Source organism: Numida meleagris, chromosome 2, assembly GCF_002078875.1.
Source record: "Numida meleagris isolate 19003 breed g44 Domestic line chromosome 2, NumMel1.0, whole genome shotgun sequence".
NCBI classification, from domain to species: Eukaryota; Metazoa; Chordata; class Aves; order Galliformes; family Numididae; genus Numida; species Numida meleagris.
Genome location: NC_034410.1, coordinates 59,312,480 through 59,328,959, shown reverse-complemented (window position 1 = coordinate 59,328,959; position 16,480 = coordinate 59,312,480). Strand labels below are relative to the sequence as shown.

At 42.3% G+C, this 16,480-nt stretch overlaps 1 protein-coding gene across 1 annotated transcript; it reads right to left on the bottom strand.

Annotated features, from left to right (window-relative positions):
- On the bottom strand, positions 2,121 to 16,175 carry MYLIP (myosin regulatory light chain interacting protein). The gene is made up of 7 exons (XM_021386884.1): positions 15,931 to 16,175; positions 15,052 to 15,242; positions 7,000 to 7,185; positions 6,358 to 6,555; positions 5,894 to 6,058; positions 3,841 to 4,261; positions 2,121 to 3,493 (listed from the first exon to the last, which is right to left on the bottom strand). The coding sequence occupies exons 1-7, from the start codon at positions 16,015 to 16,017 to the stop codon at positions 3,404 to 3,406; spliced, it is 1,338 nt and encodes a 445-aa protein (XP_021242559.1). The 5' UTR covers positions 16,018 to 16,175; the 3' UTR covers positions 2,121 to 3,403.

Below are 16,480 nucleotides of genomic sequence, written 5' to 3'. Positions count from 1 at the left end.
GCAACACGAAGCATCTCAGTTTCCTGCCTTTGTAGGCCCTTGCAGACTGAGCTTTCCCTCAAGCAGGGAGGATTAAAGCCAGGCAGGTACCAGGGGAGGGCTGGATGTTCCCAGCCCTGGTAGCACAGGTGTAGCTATAGCTAAATCCCCAAATTCTTCATTAATATGTAACATTTGCATGTACCTATATCATAGAAATGTCTCTCCTATGATTCAGCCTCCCAACCGTCTCTTTGCACGGCTGCTTTTGAATACAGCCCTGCTACCAGGTCCAAGCAACTCACAGGGCTCCAGAAGTCACCCAGCTGTTTCCAGGAACTACTGTGCCATTTCTTTTTTTTTCCACTGACATCTATTACAACACTCAAAGCTTTTCAGGAGAATCAACAGGACTTTGGCAAACGAGACCACGCTCTTTCTGAAGGACAGCTACACAGCACAGAGAGTTCGAGATTTCCCATTGTTTCCTTGTTACTCTTTTCACAGCTCTTGGCAGCTCACGTGGACTGGGCACGGGACATCTTACAGGAGAGTGTGTGTACTGGATCTGTAAACATTGAGCAATGCACACTGCGGCAGTTTCAGATGGCTGAGCAAAACTTCTCTAATATGGCACAATTGACTGCATTTTAAACACTTGCAAACCAAGCTATCTGAACACATTAAAGCTACTCATATTTTCTTTGCATCCCATTGAATCCTGCCTATAAACTAAGTGAAGCTTTTAGTAAGTGATTTGCAATGTTCAGAATAGGTTACCTGGTACTCAGTTCCCAAAAATTGCATAGCATTTTGTTAAAAACACTGGTTGTGGACTGTACTGAACACATCCTCTCCCAACTGCAAAAAGCTGCTAGCCTCTGCTTGTGCTCCACACTTACCTTTGCCAATGCAAACCTTGATTCCAAACAGCCACAGATACAAACAGTACTTGACAGACTCTTGCCTGAACCTGTACTTTGGCTCTTGTTTGATTCTCTGCTTAGATTTGCAAGACAAGGCAGAAAATACCTACAGAGAAGTCATATGCTCTGTTAGAATTTCACTATATCATATAATCTGTCAGATCCTACCTTAATTAGAGTTCTGTCTATCAGAATTATTTTTATTGGGATGTCTAATTACACAGCAAATGTAATTATTAGTTATTTGCCTATTTTGATTTTGGTTTTTTTTTTAAATCAGCTACCTATATAACACCTGTTTAACTAATTTGCAATCCATTTCAGCAAGTTGCAATAGGATGATGGATTAGATGTTACTAATGTGATTGTATTAGCACTGAACAGAATCATCAGGGAATGAGGATGCTTTAGCATCATTGTACACTGGTATGAAAGTTGGACAGCCTTCTCTGAAAGTACTTGTATACCTGTTCCTTCCTGTAAATGGCATACAAGAAGAATACAACTTATTTCCAGAACTTATCTTTGAAAGCAAATTCAGTAGCACACAGTCACTAAAGGATGACATTTTATTATGTTTCAGAGCCAACCTAAACTTAAAAATATAAGTCCAAGGCCTCAAGCTTCAATTGTTGATGAACTGTTTTGACAATAGAATACTCTGCTCTGCATTTTAAATAGCAGTAAGCACAGTTGAATTCAGTTAACGCTCTCCACAAATTATCTCCATGGGTTCCAGAAAGCTTTGCTCTGATCCTAGCCCCATCTTACAGTAACAGCTTACCAGTGCTTAAGCTGGAGGACCATTCTCTTCCAGAATATGAAAGGAGTCTTAAGTAAAAGATGAATCAGAGGAACAGCTTCAGGCAAAAAGCAACTTTCTTGAACAGAACTACTCTACTCCATCTGCATTTTCTGTTTCTCACTAGAATATACCACATGTATCGGGGCAAGTTACTGCAGGGAAGTTCTCCACAAAGTTAATTCTGGAGGCTATTTTACAGTTAGAAGAGAAGTTGTTTTAAAGTACATTGCCTAGACAAAGCTGGCTATTTGCCCCCTCAGCATTTCTAGACACCTGAGGAAACCTTATTCCCTCCCTCTTAGAACTTGACCCACAACATTCAGCTGACGAACATCAATACTTCATACTATGTTTTCAGTTCAGTAATGCTGCAGAAGAACTTCTGAATTAAACAGCCCTGTAACACAACATAGATTTTTAAAGACCTTTATTAATCTGAATATAAAAAGACAGAAGTTGCCTACAATATAGGACAAAAGCTCTTGCTTCATGAGGAAACAAAATTTTCTTTACAAAGTGAAAAAATAAATACCCTCTTAGAGTAAGGTTTTTATGCTAATGTGTCATAAAAAAGTAGAGTTTTAATATTTTGACAAAATGTCTGTGCAAAGAAACAGATGCATAAACACACATTACTGCTACATTAAGGCAATATGAAAAGTATAGTCAGAAAGATTCAGTAAAGTGACAGTGTACTTTTCTAGCTTTGAATAAGCCAGTATTGCACCCAAACACGGTCTCTAGTTCCCTCTGTATCCTGGAGAATATACTAGGAAACTGGAGTCTCAAATGCCCAAATGGGAGGGGGGGAGGTGGAGATTAAAAACATTTTAGCAAGTAATAACCTAGCCAATAGAGACATTAACCAAAGAAGGCATTTAAAATTATGCATGACCCTTATTTTAGAAAATAATGGTACATGATGAACAGTTTTACACCAATCCCCCAAAATAAAGCCAACTTAACGGCAACTGAGTGCAGCAACCGCGATCACCATCCAAGCTGGATGTGGGAAACATGGGAATACTTTGCCTGAAAACTGTGGATGAAGCCTCTTAACAGTGCTTCCACAGGGTATTATGAACTAAGAGACTCTCCTGATCTACCCTCAGCACTTTGAAATCCTCAAACTTGTCCTACCTTGAAGTCTACGCTATCAGGATTTTCTGTTTAAGAAAACCAAACACAGCTGCTTGATGAACCCTTTTAACTTCAATTTTTTTTCTCCAGCATTCTCCCCCCTTTAAAGCAATTGACTAAAAGCAGAAGCTACAAGCCATACTAAACCGATATTTGTAAAAGCTAGTTTTACTATTAAAATAAACGGAATGACTGAACTAAAAAAAGAATTGGAAGAGTAAAATAAAAGGCTGCATTGTTCTCGCCGGTTATGACAATGCATATACCACATTTCTCCAGGGCTCCCTAGCTTTTTGGCAACACTGCCGTGCTACAAACTTACGCATCATTTTCCTTTTTAGTAACACGAATCAGTTAACAGCTTTGCTCTCGGAAGGTGTCCCAAACCATCTTGGGCATGCTGAGCGAAGAATATTTATGTTCAAAAAATGCAGTATTTTTGCTTCTGATCATGGATTGGTGCCAGAGTGATTGCTTTCTTCACAATCAATGGTTGCAATTCGTATTAGTGCAGCTTAAAAAGGACATGATGGGTTTAAAGTGTATACGTAGATCATATCACAGTCAGATTGAGAAGACTAGTGTGGGTTGGCAAGTACACATGCTGGACATGCTCTACACGAGATCTGCAAACAGGACACGACTGGAAAGAAAGACATTTAAGAAATTAGGTTACTTCATATTTTGAAAGTTTCTCCTTTACTGGAGACTGTCTTTACACAACAAACAGTACTTTTCTGTGATCTCCATATTTAAAACAGGACATTCTGAGAAAGATGCCCCTGATTCACCACAGGAGAGCTTAGCACAGCTACAGCTTATCTTTCAAACTCAGCTGAACAGAATGTCCTCTGAAACTAGTTCACTGAAAGCTATTTTAAAATTCAATGTTACTAACATCAGCACACACATATTAATCCAGGACCGTAAGTAGTCAGAAAACCCAAACTCCCACATATTTAACTCACGCTTTAATGGCATTGTAATTACCTGTAACTGGGCAGCACAGGTCTTGCAGCACACTGTGTGGCCACAGGGACAGAAAGTTGAATTTATTTCCTCTCCACAACACACCATACAAAGCATGGACTCCTTTAGCTTCCGTAACTTCTCTTGCAGAGCTTTTGTTTGCTGGCAGCTAAGACCTTCACAATTGTCACAGTTCATGCTACTCTCTGAAGACTTAAGGGGGGAACTTGGTGGGGTTTGGTCACTTCTTGAAACAAGATCCACAATGCCAGCATTATACAGAGCTCTTCTTGCGTGATCATAAACTTCTTTTGATGTTCTCTTAATGTCAAAGACATATTTTTTCCCAAGATTAATGTTTTCATTCAGGAACAGAGATGCTAGGTGGCCCTTTAAGTCTCGACTATATTGCATCATGACAGCACTAGTGACAGTGTCACACCTATAAAACAGCAAGACAAACGCAAACTTGTTTAGTTAATACTAATAAGCGTCTCTACAATTATTTTTCCCAAAGCTGAAATAACAGCACTGACATTAGAACAAAAATCAGTCTGAGATATTTCAGATCTATAATGTTGATTGCACAGTACTTTTAAAATTGCTTTTAAAATAGAGGAGAAAAAGGGACACATTCGGCATCTTCAGAAACGTGAAAAAAATCTGGTAAAACAGTCAACCTACTGAAAGGAGGTAAGGTTTTACAATATAAACAGCAAACACTTGTTTAATGCATAGTTCTGCCTGGCAGCACCTTTTTACATGGTAATTCCCTGATGCTACGTTAAATAATTAATAGCCTCCAGCATTAACAACCAACACCTCTTTCTCTAAACAGGCTCTCAAAATGTTTTAGCGTAGTGAAAGTTTGGTTAAAAGCATTACTTGACTCTAAGTACTTCATGCACTAGCACTGTATCACCTGAAGTAAATCAGTGTGAATGCACTATAGAGAATTAAATTAATGCAGTTCCATTTGCCAGAGTGCTTCAGCTAGCCTAACCACAGAGCAGTGATACACCTAAACCTGCAGAAGCTTAAGACGTTATCACTTTTCTGGACAACATAGGGTAAGAAAACAAAACAGAACAAGGACTATGGCCTCAGATGGCTTAAGGTCTAATAATCTAAGCTTGTGGGCAAGTACTAGCTAAAATTCTGCTTAAATTAAAATCACAAACTGCAAAGGACAGCAGAAATGACAAGCAGAGATAAAGGCCGGACAGTTAAGAGTGTCTAATAAGTTATTTAAGGCTTTAATTGCCTAGAAAGCAGTAAGAAGAATGCAAAAATAAAAGTGCATGGGCAGATAATTAAGGAGAACAAGTCATGCTTAACATCATGCTTGCAAAATAAGTCGTGGTTAGCTGCTAATTGCTGCAGTGGTTAGAAAGGCAACTAGTTGATGTTAATTACTCTCACTGTATTAAATTGATCTGATATGAGAAGCTGGACAGGTCTTTGCCTGGTGTATGCATCTTCCTCTGCTGAAGTCTAATTCTTCTCTTAAGTAATTGAGATTGATATGTGGTTAATTTAGTGAAGAAACATCACTAAGTGTCTTCGATGGTTGCCTCTACTGATCAGTGTTGGACCTTACACAGGAGTGAGAAGTAGTTGCAAAAAAATCAGCCATCAAATCAATTACAGCAGCTCTGCCTCAAAGAACAGAAGGATAAAGACAACTGATAGCTCCTGGCATGAAACAAAATCTTAAGTATGTAAGCAGAGACAAGAGGAATTGTAAGAAGACTGTAAGAACTGTAGGAAGAGAACTTCTGGCAACAAGAAGAGCCTAATAAAGGAGAAACAAGTACACACACATGAGCTACACCTACATATTTTGAAAAACAAGTTCTCCTCTGCTCTTTTGCTCTCACCTTGACTCATACATATGGTTTTATGAAATAAAGAAAACAGCAAGTTTCTATCCCTAAGATGCTATTATTCATGGTAGAGCATTAAAGTCTTGCTTACTTTTTAATACTCCCATCCCACAAAATGGAACGGAGCAAAACCATGTTCAGCTTCTGGCTTTGAGGGAAGAGCCAAGTTAATTCAGATGAGTACTGACCTGTAAAACGCATGGGTCTCTGTAATTGCTCTGTAGAGTCCGCTTGCTGCCCTTGTACTGATCATCTTAAACAGGAGAACAACACTGTTACCAGACTCCTTAGTAAGGGTCAGATACACGTTCTTCCCAGACTGAGTTGCCATTTGAACAACAGGATAAGCAATCCTAAGGAAAAAAACAAACGTTACTTAGATTTAAAGGGCATTTTCCACAACCTAGAAGTGCACTTTCACAAGTTACTATGACCTCTGACCACTGCCTATCACACTGAAGACACTGCTTCAAAAGTACATAAAACTGAGAAGTATTAAGACTAATTGTCTTGGTAGGCAGGTAGCATCCTCACATGCTACATCACAATAGTTCCTTTCAGTAATTCAGAGAAGTTTTGTCTATTTATGTAAAAACCAGAGGCACGCACAGTAGTCCTGAGTAATGAAAAGATGCTTCCACAAAACACACACCTGTTGATAGGACTGAAGTCATCTTTGCAGATGGATATGCCTTCAGGCCCAACACCGATAAGGAGCTTTTGCCCCTCGCTATCTCTAACCGAGTGCCACTCTACCCCATAGTTCTCCAGCGTTGTCACAATCTGCAGAACCTGGTATTCAGCAGAAGCTTGACTTAAGCCTTCCAGCTCCTTGTGCTTTGCAATAATGCTGTTGGTGAAAAGATGAAGGATAGATGAAATAACTCAAGTATATGCTGTCACTGTTAGCAGGTTGGTGTAACATGGGTTTTGGATGACCTAGTTAAACAGATTACTCTTTTGGGTCTGAAATGACTGCTAATCTATAATCAGGTCAAACAGGTCAGGTGCATTTAATAGAAAATTTCTAAAACATTCTGAGAATATTTAGGAGACAATAATATAATTTGCTTAAAAACCATAAAAGCTAAATGCAATCAAGACTTTTTAGCTACCCTCTCCCTAAGTATTAACCTGAATCAGCATAAAACACAATAAAAAATTCACAGGAAAGCATTTTAGCCCCACAAGATAAGCTACAGCATCAGCAGCTTAGGGCATAACAGAAGTCTTATGCTTTTGGCTTCCATATCATTTCATTATTTTATTTCTATTTTACTTTTTTTTTTTTTACCTCTCCAGAATGGTAGTGGTGAGCTCTTTTGCACATAACTCTTCATAATTGTACTTGGCAGTGTTCTGGTTATAATCTCCAAACTTCATCTGAGCCAACAACGCACTAAGTTCAATTGCATGCTCTGAAGAGCATTGAAGATTACCAGCCAAAAGATCTTCTTTTATATGCAAGAAAAACATATGCCTGCAATGGAATCAAATGTTTGCTTATACAATATGTTAAAACATGTTTGGTAATCAAAATAGGTATCAAATACACATCAGATACACTTGGTAATCAAGAATTTCCAGCGAGTACAACAAACATTTGGCACAGGGGAAAAGGGCCCACCATCTTGTTATGCACTTAATGATGAGAATACAAGTAAAGACAGCATCTAAAAGCATTATTAAAAGAAACTAGCACTTCAAAATCAGTCTTAATAAAAGCTGTTTTAAGGCCACTTACTAACTTCACTAAGTAAATGACCCACAAACACATAAGTTAACTTCCTGTGATTATTTTCTTTTGTTACTATTTACGAATTACAAAAGAAAAATCTGTGAAGAGCAGCTCAAATAGAGTATATAATTTTATCATGCAACAAGAGAGAATGTATTTCCTCTATACAGATGAAACTGCTCTGCCACCAGTTAAAGCTGGCACTTTTGTCAGGAACATGACTAAGAGCAACTTGGCATCAAGGCTAGTTTGACAGGAGCTGGAAAATTCACAAAGCTGTTCGTAATTACCTAATAGGCCAGTCAGACAAATCAAATTTTCTACCATCGCTATCAGCAGCTTGTTAATTCCCACTGTAGGCTACCTCAGCTTCTGCAAATTCATCCTTCTCTTCCTTCAGGGAAGGATATATAACTTTCTTTTCACTTTTTCTTAACATTCAGCATGTTTATGGATGCCAGATGTAGCAGTAATTATGTTTCACTGAAAAAAAGCTTTCAATAAATCAAGTCTAGTACCCACAGAGATATATCATAGCTTCTACCATGATAGGACATTTAATTTTAGAGAAGATAGTAAAATGTAAATGTAAGCTACTTTTTAAAGAAGTTGTGTTACAACAGCAATTCTTGATATCATCTGCAACTCCTCTTAAAGCACCCTTCAATTCCACAGGGTTACCCGCCCAGCATGATCCATTACATATCCTGCAAAATTTGTGTCCGTTCTTTGTTCTATTACGGTAAATACTGGAGCTCAGAAAATACAAATATTGACCCCAAAAATGCCCACATCCAGAACTTCTGAAAGGAGAAAAATATTTAATATCATACGACAGTACAGCTGTCTCTCCTGCTAGCAGGTTATGTACTTGCTTAGGCTCCTCTTGCAGCACATCTCAAACCTCTGCTACAGTCTGTCCTTTTGGCTTGGATCACAGAAAGGCACAGCTGGGGCTTTTAGAGTGGCTGGATGGGTTGTACACACTCCTTTTGGAGCTCCATTCATAAATCTATCCATAAATCCGATCCAATTAATCCTTAAAAAGTTGTGGCCAAAATAAATCCAAACAGTAGTATTTCCTTGATCCCAATCATCATTTCATAAAACAAAAAGGCTTTTCCATGCATTTCTGATCCTGTTAGTACAAAAGCAAGTTTTCTAGTTATTTTAACTACATACTAATTACACCTACAGTATTTCAAAGAAGAAACTGACAATTTTATTCCCATTAGCTGACATGTTTTCAGCTGCCACACCTAAATACTTGTATCTTCATTTTGTATACTTTACATACATGACAGCATTGACTAGAGAAGGAAAAGCCAGCATTCTGCTCTGGCAGGGAGACCTCACTGACATCAAGAGGTGGCCTGAATAAACAAAGGAGGGCTCTCCTGCAGATACAGATGCAGCACTGATGTTTGTCTTTGTTGGACCTGAAATGCATCACAGGAATGGAAAAGCATCTATAAATTGAAAGAATGAGGGCTGCAAGTGTTTTATGCATCTGAAAAAGCAATTCTAATTAATGCTGTCTTCCCACCCAGCCTTTTTAAGATTGTGCTTTTCCAAAAATACATTGATATCCACTGCAAAATCAACACCCTTCAAGGTTAAAAACACTACACCAGTCAGATTCTGTGACTACAGAAAGATTTTTTTCCTTTTTATACACAACTATAACCTTTTTTATCTTCAAACAGAAAGGCAAAAGAATGTGCTTTTACTGCTGAATACACTCAAAACAAAAAAAACCAGGAGCCCTGAGGCCGTTAGACATCTAATTCTGCCAAGTGTAAAGGGCCTTACAGACCGACTGTAGACAAGCCGGTCATATTACAGATACTATTACTTACCAGAAAGTATTTAAGGTTTTGTAAAATTCACTTCTGACCTAAGCTGAGATCCTACTGAAATCATTAAACAGCACTCAATCCATCTCTCTAAGAGCCTCTAGATACAAAAATGCAGTGGGATTTTACCACCTCTACGGACACTCAAGCTGTGCAGTAGAAGGGCACACAATTTTTCAAGGAATTCTTTTAGTATTAGTGTTCTATACTTAATGGAATTCTTACCCAGTGAGTGTAAAACTGAACTGTTTAAAATTGAAATCTGTTGAGTTTCCAGCACTGCTGGCAGAATGCCTTATTTTGACCACTACGTAAGACAGTAATTGCTTTTGTTTCTGCACCATTCACCACCTCAGTTGTACATGGCACGTTAATATTTATTACCTGCTAAAAGCTGAAGAAATACCTGAAATGAAAGGCGCTTCTCGTCTCCTTCCCTCAATATTCTTTTATTACATCCTGCCACATTGTTACTACTCTCACCGAAGTTCCACTTAACCTTCAGATCTCCTTCGTAAACAAGTCTGCACAACTCAGAAGTACATCCACTTCTCACTGTGGCTGCTGGTCACCTTAACATTCGCCAGGCATATCGGGACATCTCACAGCTAAAGGCAGCTTTAAAAACAAACAGAACCTCCCACTGCAGCAATGAAGTCACACATACACAATTCTATACAGGACAGCATTTGTACAGAAGTCCGTACAGCTTAAAAGAACATTAGTTCCAATGCCCCCCAAACCTCACGCCAGCTAAATATTCCTGTATGTTCAATTATAGATCACCTTCAAGTTTCTGCTTAGAAATATTGATTAGCACACAAAGCAACAGTTTGTCAAAGCCACCAGACAATTGCCTCCTTCCTAAGGGAAGAAAAAGCAGTTTCAAAGTTAGAAAGTGACCACACACTTTCCTCGAGCACTGGTTACACTGGTGATTTTATATTCCTTTAGCCATCATGATACTGCCCTAGAACTTTCCATACCACGTAAGTTCTGAGAATATTAAAGCACTTAAATGCATAGCAATGATTCATGAACTTACTAGCTGCACATAAATCATTTCACACTGAATATATTTTGACCTAAGTCACAAACCCAGGCACCAAGTGCTTCTTTCCTCTCAGAAAGAATTGATGCAGGCTGACTAGATGGACTGCTACTATGAAAAACATGTCAATACTTCACTGAAATGACATTTCTAAGGAAAAGAGTTAAAAATCAGCCTACTGCCAGAACAGTTGGATTAAAACTAAGGATCGCACAGAATAAGTGCTATGAAAAGGGTATGCAATAGAATATTAGTAACCCTTTAATAAAAACTTACTGAAGATAATTACATGAGTATTCAAAATTCTGCAGTGAAAATTTGGCTTCTAGTACAGTTTTTCCTTTTGTTGTTTAAACCAAAGGAAAACAGTGCAAACAGAGGTAAGTTTACATACAAAGATAAGTTCTAAACTCAGCTGCCAGCCGAAGAAGGGTCAAAACTCAATCCTTCACCAATAAAAGTGTACGACTAACAGCTCCCAAATTAGGGGAGCTCATCCGCTTGCCAGACTCCTGGCAAACATCTTAGAATACATCCCAAAGAACTGCCTGTCCTCTGTGGGTAAGACACTCCAAAAAAGAGCTTCCAGGGTAAGCTCATTGCTTCTGTGGAGTAATTTACAACTCCACAGTCTAAAGAAACCAAAGGCGCAATTGTTATCCCTAAAAACACATTGCTGAAGTAATAGATTATCATTCTATTTTTAAAAGCAGATATAAACCATATGAAAAAGCCCCACAGTTACGTTCCTTCCCCCACTATCTTAATCTTCATTTGCGCTCAGCGGAGTGGGTGAAAGGTTACCCGCTGCAATTCAGCTCTGGTTGCAGAAACAGATCCAAACTCGCTCTGGTGTCCATTACAGCAGACCTCACTGCACTGTAACAAATACCATGGCAGTTGTGCTGGCCAGCTGACGGTGTAGGACAATAGGAGATTTTCCCTACATTCTCATGACCAGGAGCATATAATGCTCTGGAGTTTCACAAGCCTGCCTTTCATTTTAGCTAGAGTAACTGCAATACTTGGAAATAGCGCGCACAGCAGCCTCCAAAGCACTAATTACCTATCCAAAAGTTGGCAAAATACAGTTCTTTTGAACACTTGGAGACTCCGGGACTCGTCAGAAGCTGACAGGCTGTTTAACTTGCCACGGCTTACATAAGAACACTTCATTTTCAGTCACGTTACGCAAGACTAGCCGCTTGGCCCACTCTGACAGGCGTGGGTAAACACTGCGTTGCTCAAGCCATCCCCACTTGAAAATTATTTCTGCTTTTGCGCGATCACCCACACGCGGACTTCGGCCCGTTAGGCTCCCGAAGGCCGCGACTCTGCCGGGCCCCGCTCTCTGCCCGGAGACCGGGGAGCCGCGCACCAATGGGGAGCCGCGTGCCGCCGCCGGCCCGGCCCAGCGCGGGGCCGCCCATTGGCGGGAGCCGCCGCGCTCCGCTCGGGTTACTCGCGGTCAGAGCCCCCGAGTGCCCCGGCCCCGAGGGCTCCACCCCGCGCCGCTCTCCTGCAAACCCCGCCGCGGAAGCATGATCGCTCCTTGGCTTTACAGCTCCTCAGAATTCCGTAGGAAAACCACCCAGCGACTCCTAAGTCGCTGACAAAACCGCTACCTGTCGCTTCTTTAAGCGGCCCCGATTGCTGAGCAAAAGGTGTCAGCCTTCTGAAAGCCAATGGAATCTTCCATTAAAAATGTACATCTGTCCCAGCTGCTCCTAACAAGCTCACCATCCGCACATCAGGCTTGTTGAGAACTCCGGCTGACAGCAGCACGACACGCTTGAACAGCTTTCTTGCACTGGAGCACCTCCATCCCACTGAAAACAATTCTAAACTACAGAGCCCCGTGGTGAAATGCAGGAGCAGGCAGCCCAGGCAAAAATTAAGAACTGAAGCCCGAACAGCAATAACAACTAAGCACTTGACCCCTGCAAAAGTGTAAGGAGGGAAAAAGGTTTTTCCCCACACGTCTCCCCTGTTCACCAAGTGCTCAGCAAAGGCAGCATGTTGCCACAGTGGTCAAAGACACAATGACAGCCTCGCATTGGGTGGGAGGAAGGCTTCCTTGCAGCAGAACATTAAAAATGCATGAGGCTGCAACCTTCCGCTGGGCTGCGCACTGATTAAAGATAACCGGAGCGCAGGCTGATGTTCAGCAGCCAGATCAGCTCCTCGCACAGCATGTAGAAACCTGAGCGATAAAAAGCTACAGACAAACGTACCACCACGTCGTAAATGCAAAGGCAAGACAAAGATCTCTTTCATGAAGTACTCCAGCTGAGGTCAAGAAAGCATCCAAAGCATAAGGAAAAACCAGAACAACTCAGTCGCAACATTCGCTATTAGCCACAGCAAAGCATATCAACCAGATTTTAGAATTACTTGCAGCTTTCCAGATCTCAAATGAAGTCTCAGAACGCACCTATAAGGCAAGTCAGCTCCACAGGCAGAACTTAAGGACTGAGACTTCCCCAGCTTTCCTCATGCAAGGACTAGAGTACACCACAGTGCCAGAACACTCTCCTTGTACACCAGCTGTGGATGCAACTATGCTACAGGAAAGCAAGAACTCCCATCACTCTCTCTGTCATCCAGAATGCTGACTTCGCAGGTAAAGGTAAGAAACAAGGTGTTGGCTGTAACCGTACAGCTCATTTTAACTCTATTCTATGATATACCCATTGATTCAGTAGCAGGTTCGACATGTTTTTATCTTTCCCTTCATCCTACACAAGTTTAAATGCAAACTAAAATGGGAGTGCGTGGCTAAAGCCTTGGGCAGACCCAAAAAAGAACAGCAAATTTACTCTAACACAGGGCCAACACTACAGAAATGCACATTAACCACAGCCACTATGGAATTCCAGGTCTGCTACATGCAGACTAGTGAGTAGACAACTAAAATGCAGCCAACACAAACTATTTTGCAACGTGGATTTAATTTTTAACGCAAGCACTTCTCGCACAGATATTCAGGATAAGGACTGAACTTCTTACTTCAAGCTAGCATTACGTGTACTTTTCTTGCAAACGTGAATACTTTGAAGGCCTCAGAGAAGCAGTTTCTCTCCAACACTTCAATTCGTTTTCACCACAGCCTAATTTTAATAGACCTCTCTTGGTGACAGTCTCAATTGTGGCACTGTTTGTTAAAATATTTTAGAACAGTCTTAATTCATACATAAAAGAGAACTCATCCCACCTACAAACTTTTAAAGCCATCTTTATAGTGGAACATACTCATGCCTTTGATGTATGTACATACAAGTTCTGTCGCAGTCTAGCTACAAAACCTGTCTTCTAGGCCCCTGGGGTATGTTTCACCACTTCAGCTCTCTGTTAGCTTACACAACCTGCCAAGTCTTGCATTGATGGTGTTGAAGGTAGGAAGACAGGTGCCTGCAAAAGCCTTGTAAAGCAGAACAAGCACTCAGCAGCAACAGCAAAACGCCTATCACACCTGTACTTTGTTTCCTCATTCACCCTGATTTTGTTTGAGTGAGGAGACACCGCCAACACATTCAGGGTAATCTCATCTGCCTCATCAGGTACAAGACCTTGTTGCTGCTTTTGTTCTACATAAAAATCCTTTGTTTACCTTTTCTTTACTTTCATTAAGACTGTTGAAGACTTTTTTTTTGGAAAAATATTCAAAAAGAGCCCGGAGATATACCACAGATGTTAGAATTTCCCTAAAATAACATGCACCAAACCCTGGATTTGTTAGAATGTATTTGCCCAACTAAATCTATTAGATAGGATAGATGAAATCCTACAAATAGCATTCTGAAAACTTTAACCAGATTGGGCAGTGATCATTCCCCAAAGCCTCCCCCTACACATTACTTAAAAAAACTCAAAACACCCGTATGCAATACACATCAGATCAAACTGTTGGTTTCTGACCAAATTCATTACAGAAATATTCTGTGCAGAACAAGAGTGTTGTATCTATGGCCTTAATTCTGAAAGTACCAAGTAAAGGCATGTAGTGAAAACACATTTTGGCATTACCATCTAGACACTAGATTTCCAGGTGGCCCATTTACTACCTAAAACAAAAAATACAAGCTGAGAGATCAGTTTTAAACTTACGCGCTCCTTAAAGAGAAAGCAACTGCAATTCAAGTGGTAAGGCAGTAATCAGACTCAGGGAGCAAAAGCAAGCACTCCTCACTAATCTAAGGAGTTGAAATCTTAAGACTGGGTTAGCAGCATAACAATTCAGTTACTAGGACTGGCCACAGAAGCAGGACAGCTGTTTCTTTTGTAGCCTCACAGGGCCTGTGGCTATTTGAAAGTTACTGTAACATGATACCAGACAAAAAGGAATTCAGCAAGTTTTTGCTCTGTGGGAGGAATTGTTTCCTGCCTAAGAACGACCTACAGTAACACCACTGAACTGGGGTTACTATCGGACACACATTTGCCATATAAATAAGTTGTTACTGCAGGCTTAGTTTCTTCCAGCACTAATTTCTCATAGAATTTACTACACACTACTTACTGTTAGCTACTCGCACCAGTAGTTTTTCTTTCTAAAAAGTGAATAATACTTTTAAATACTGGATTTTTAAAACTAAGTTGAACAGGGAGCATCAGGAGACACAGAGCCTCTGCATAATCATTTTCATAAGTTAAAAAAACTGGAAACAAAATGAGGTTTACTTACAGCCATCTTTACCTTACCTTGTCTGTTCTTGTAAGATAAGATGCGGCTCTACAAAGAACTTGACTCTTAATTTAAACCGATAAGGAGCTAAACCATCCATCTGCTGGGAAATCCTGTTCCTCAAATTCAGCCACAGATTCTCCCCTTTGCTGCCAGTGAACTGCAGTCCGAAGTAATCGACTTCTATGATTCCCAACCTTCGGCAAACCTGAAAGAAGGAGGTCCTTTACAACGAACGAGCGACACGATTAGACAAAGATATCACGACTCAAAAATCGAGTCGCGTGCGAGCAGCCTGAAACAAGAGAGAAACCCTGTTCGCAAGCATCTTTATACGAGCGTTTTTTATAAGGAGATTCTTAAGAAGCAGCGCGCAAAGGGGTACGTAAACAAACACCGGGAGCGAGCTGGCAGCCCCCCCACTAGTCGAGAACAACACAGACTTCACGACCCCCGGGGCAGGGGCTCGAGCCCCCACGGCAGCAGCGCTCCCCGGGCGCCGCACGCAGACCGGGCAGCGGCGCTCGGCTCTTCCCGCAGCCCCATCGCACCTGGACCGCGGCCTCAGCTACCGCGGGCCCCGCCCGGGCGGCTTCACCGCGGCCCGACGGGTCCCCTGGTGCCCCCACCCCGGGGGGGTGTTGAGATAGGGCTGCAGCAGCGAGGCCGAGGCCTCCGAGCCCCCCTCCCCTCCCCCCGGCAGCCCGCCCTTCCCACACAAGTGAAGGAGAAAGGCGATAACCATCGCCGGGCCGGAGAGCGGCGAGGAGAAGGATGCGGCAACCCCTGCATACAACATGGAGGGGAGGGGAAAAAAGGAGCGGAGAAAATAAGGGGGAAAAAGCGGGGAGACCGCCGCCCGCCCCACGGGGCGGCGGGAGGGGGACGCCCCTCACCTGGTTGAGGCAGTCCTCGCCGTTGGCTTTCGCCTCTACCTCCACCTCCATCACCACGGCGTCCGGCCTGGTCACATAGCACAGCATGGCTGGGGCCGGCCAGCGCCGCCGCCGCGGCGGGCGCACCGAGGGGCTGCTGCTGTCACCGGCGGGGAAGGGCGGCTGTGGCTACGGGCTGCGCCTCGCCTCCCGCCGCCCACACCCGCACACCACCACAACGCCCAGACTATCCACGCTCCGCTGCCGCCGCTCCCTCCTCATATACCCTCTGTCTCCCCCCTGCGCGGCACGTGCGGACCAATCGCGAGGCGCCTCTCGCCTCTGCGGGCCGCTCCGCCGCCAATCAGCGCCGCCGTCCTCGGGAGGACGGCTGCGGCTGATTTGGGGGAGGGGGCTGTGGGGCGCCCCCTGCCGGCCCGGGGGTGTGGTGAGGAAGGACGGGCCGGGGATGGGGAAAGCGCTGGGTGGGTTTGGGGAAACCAGTTCCTTTGGAGGGACTTTATGACAGGGAGATGAGCTACCAATATAAAAATCACCGAATGTTTTGCCT

What these genes read in the sequence shown, in the direction of transcription:
- MYLIP (XM_021386884.1), bottom strand. Translation starts at nt 16,017, where the DNA reads ATGCTGTGCTATGTGACCAGGCCGGACGCCGTGGTGATGGAGGTGGAG. An exon ending in GAGACCCATGCGTTTTACAG is followed by an intron (nt 4,262 to 5,893) that starts GTCAGTACTCAT and finishes GCTGTTTTATAG; the next exon opens with GTGTGACACTGTCACTAGTG. An exon ending in CCTGTGCTGCCCAGTTACAG is followed by an intron (nt 3,494 to 3,840) that starts GTAATTACAATG and finishes CTTTCTTTCCAG; the next exon opens with TCGTGTCCTGTTTGCAGATC.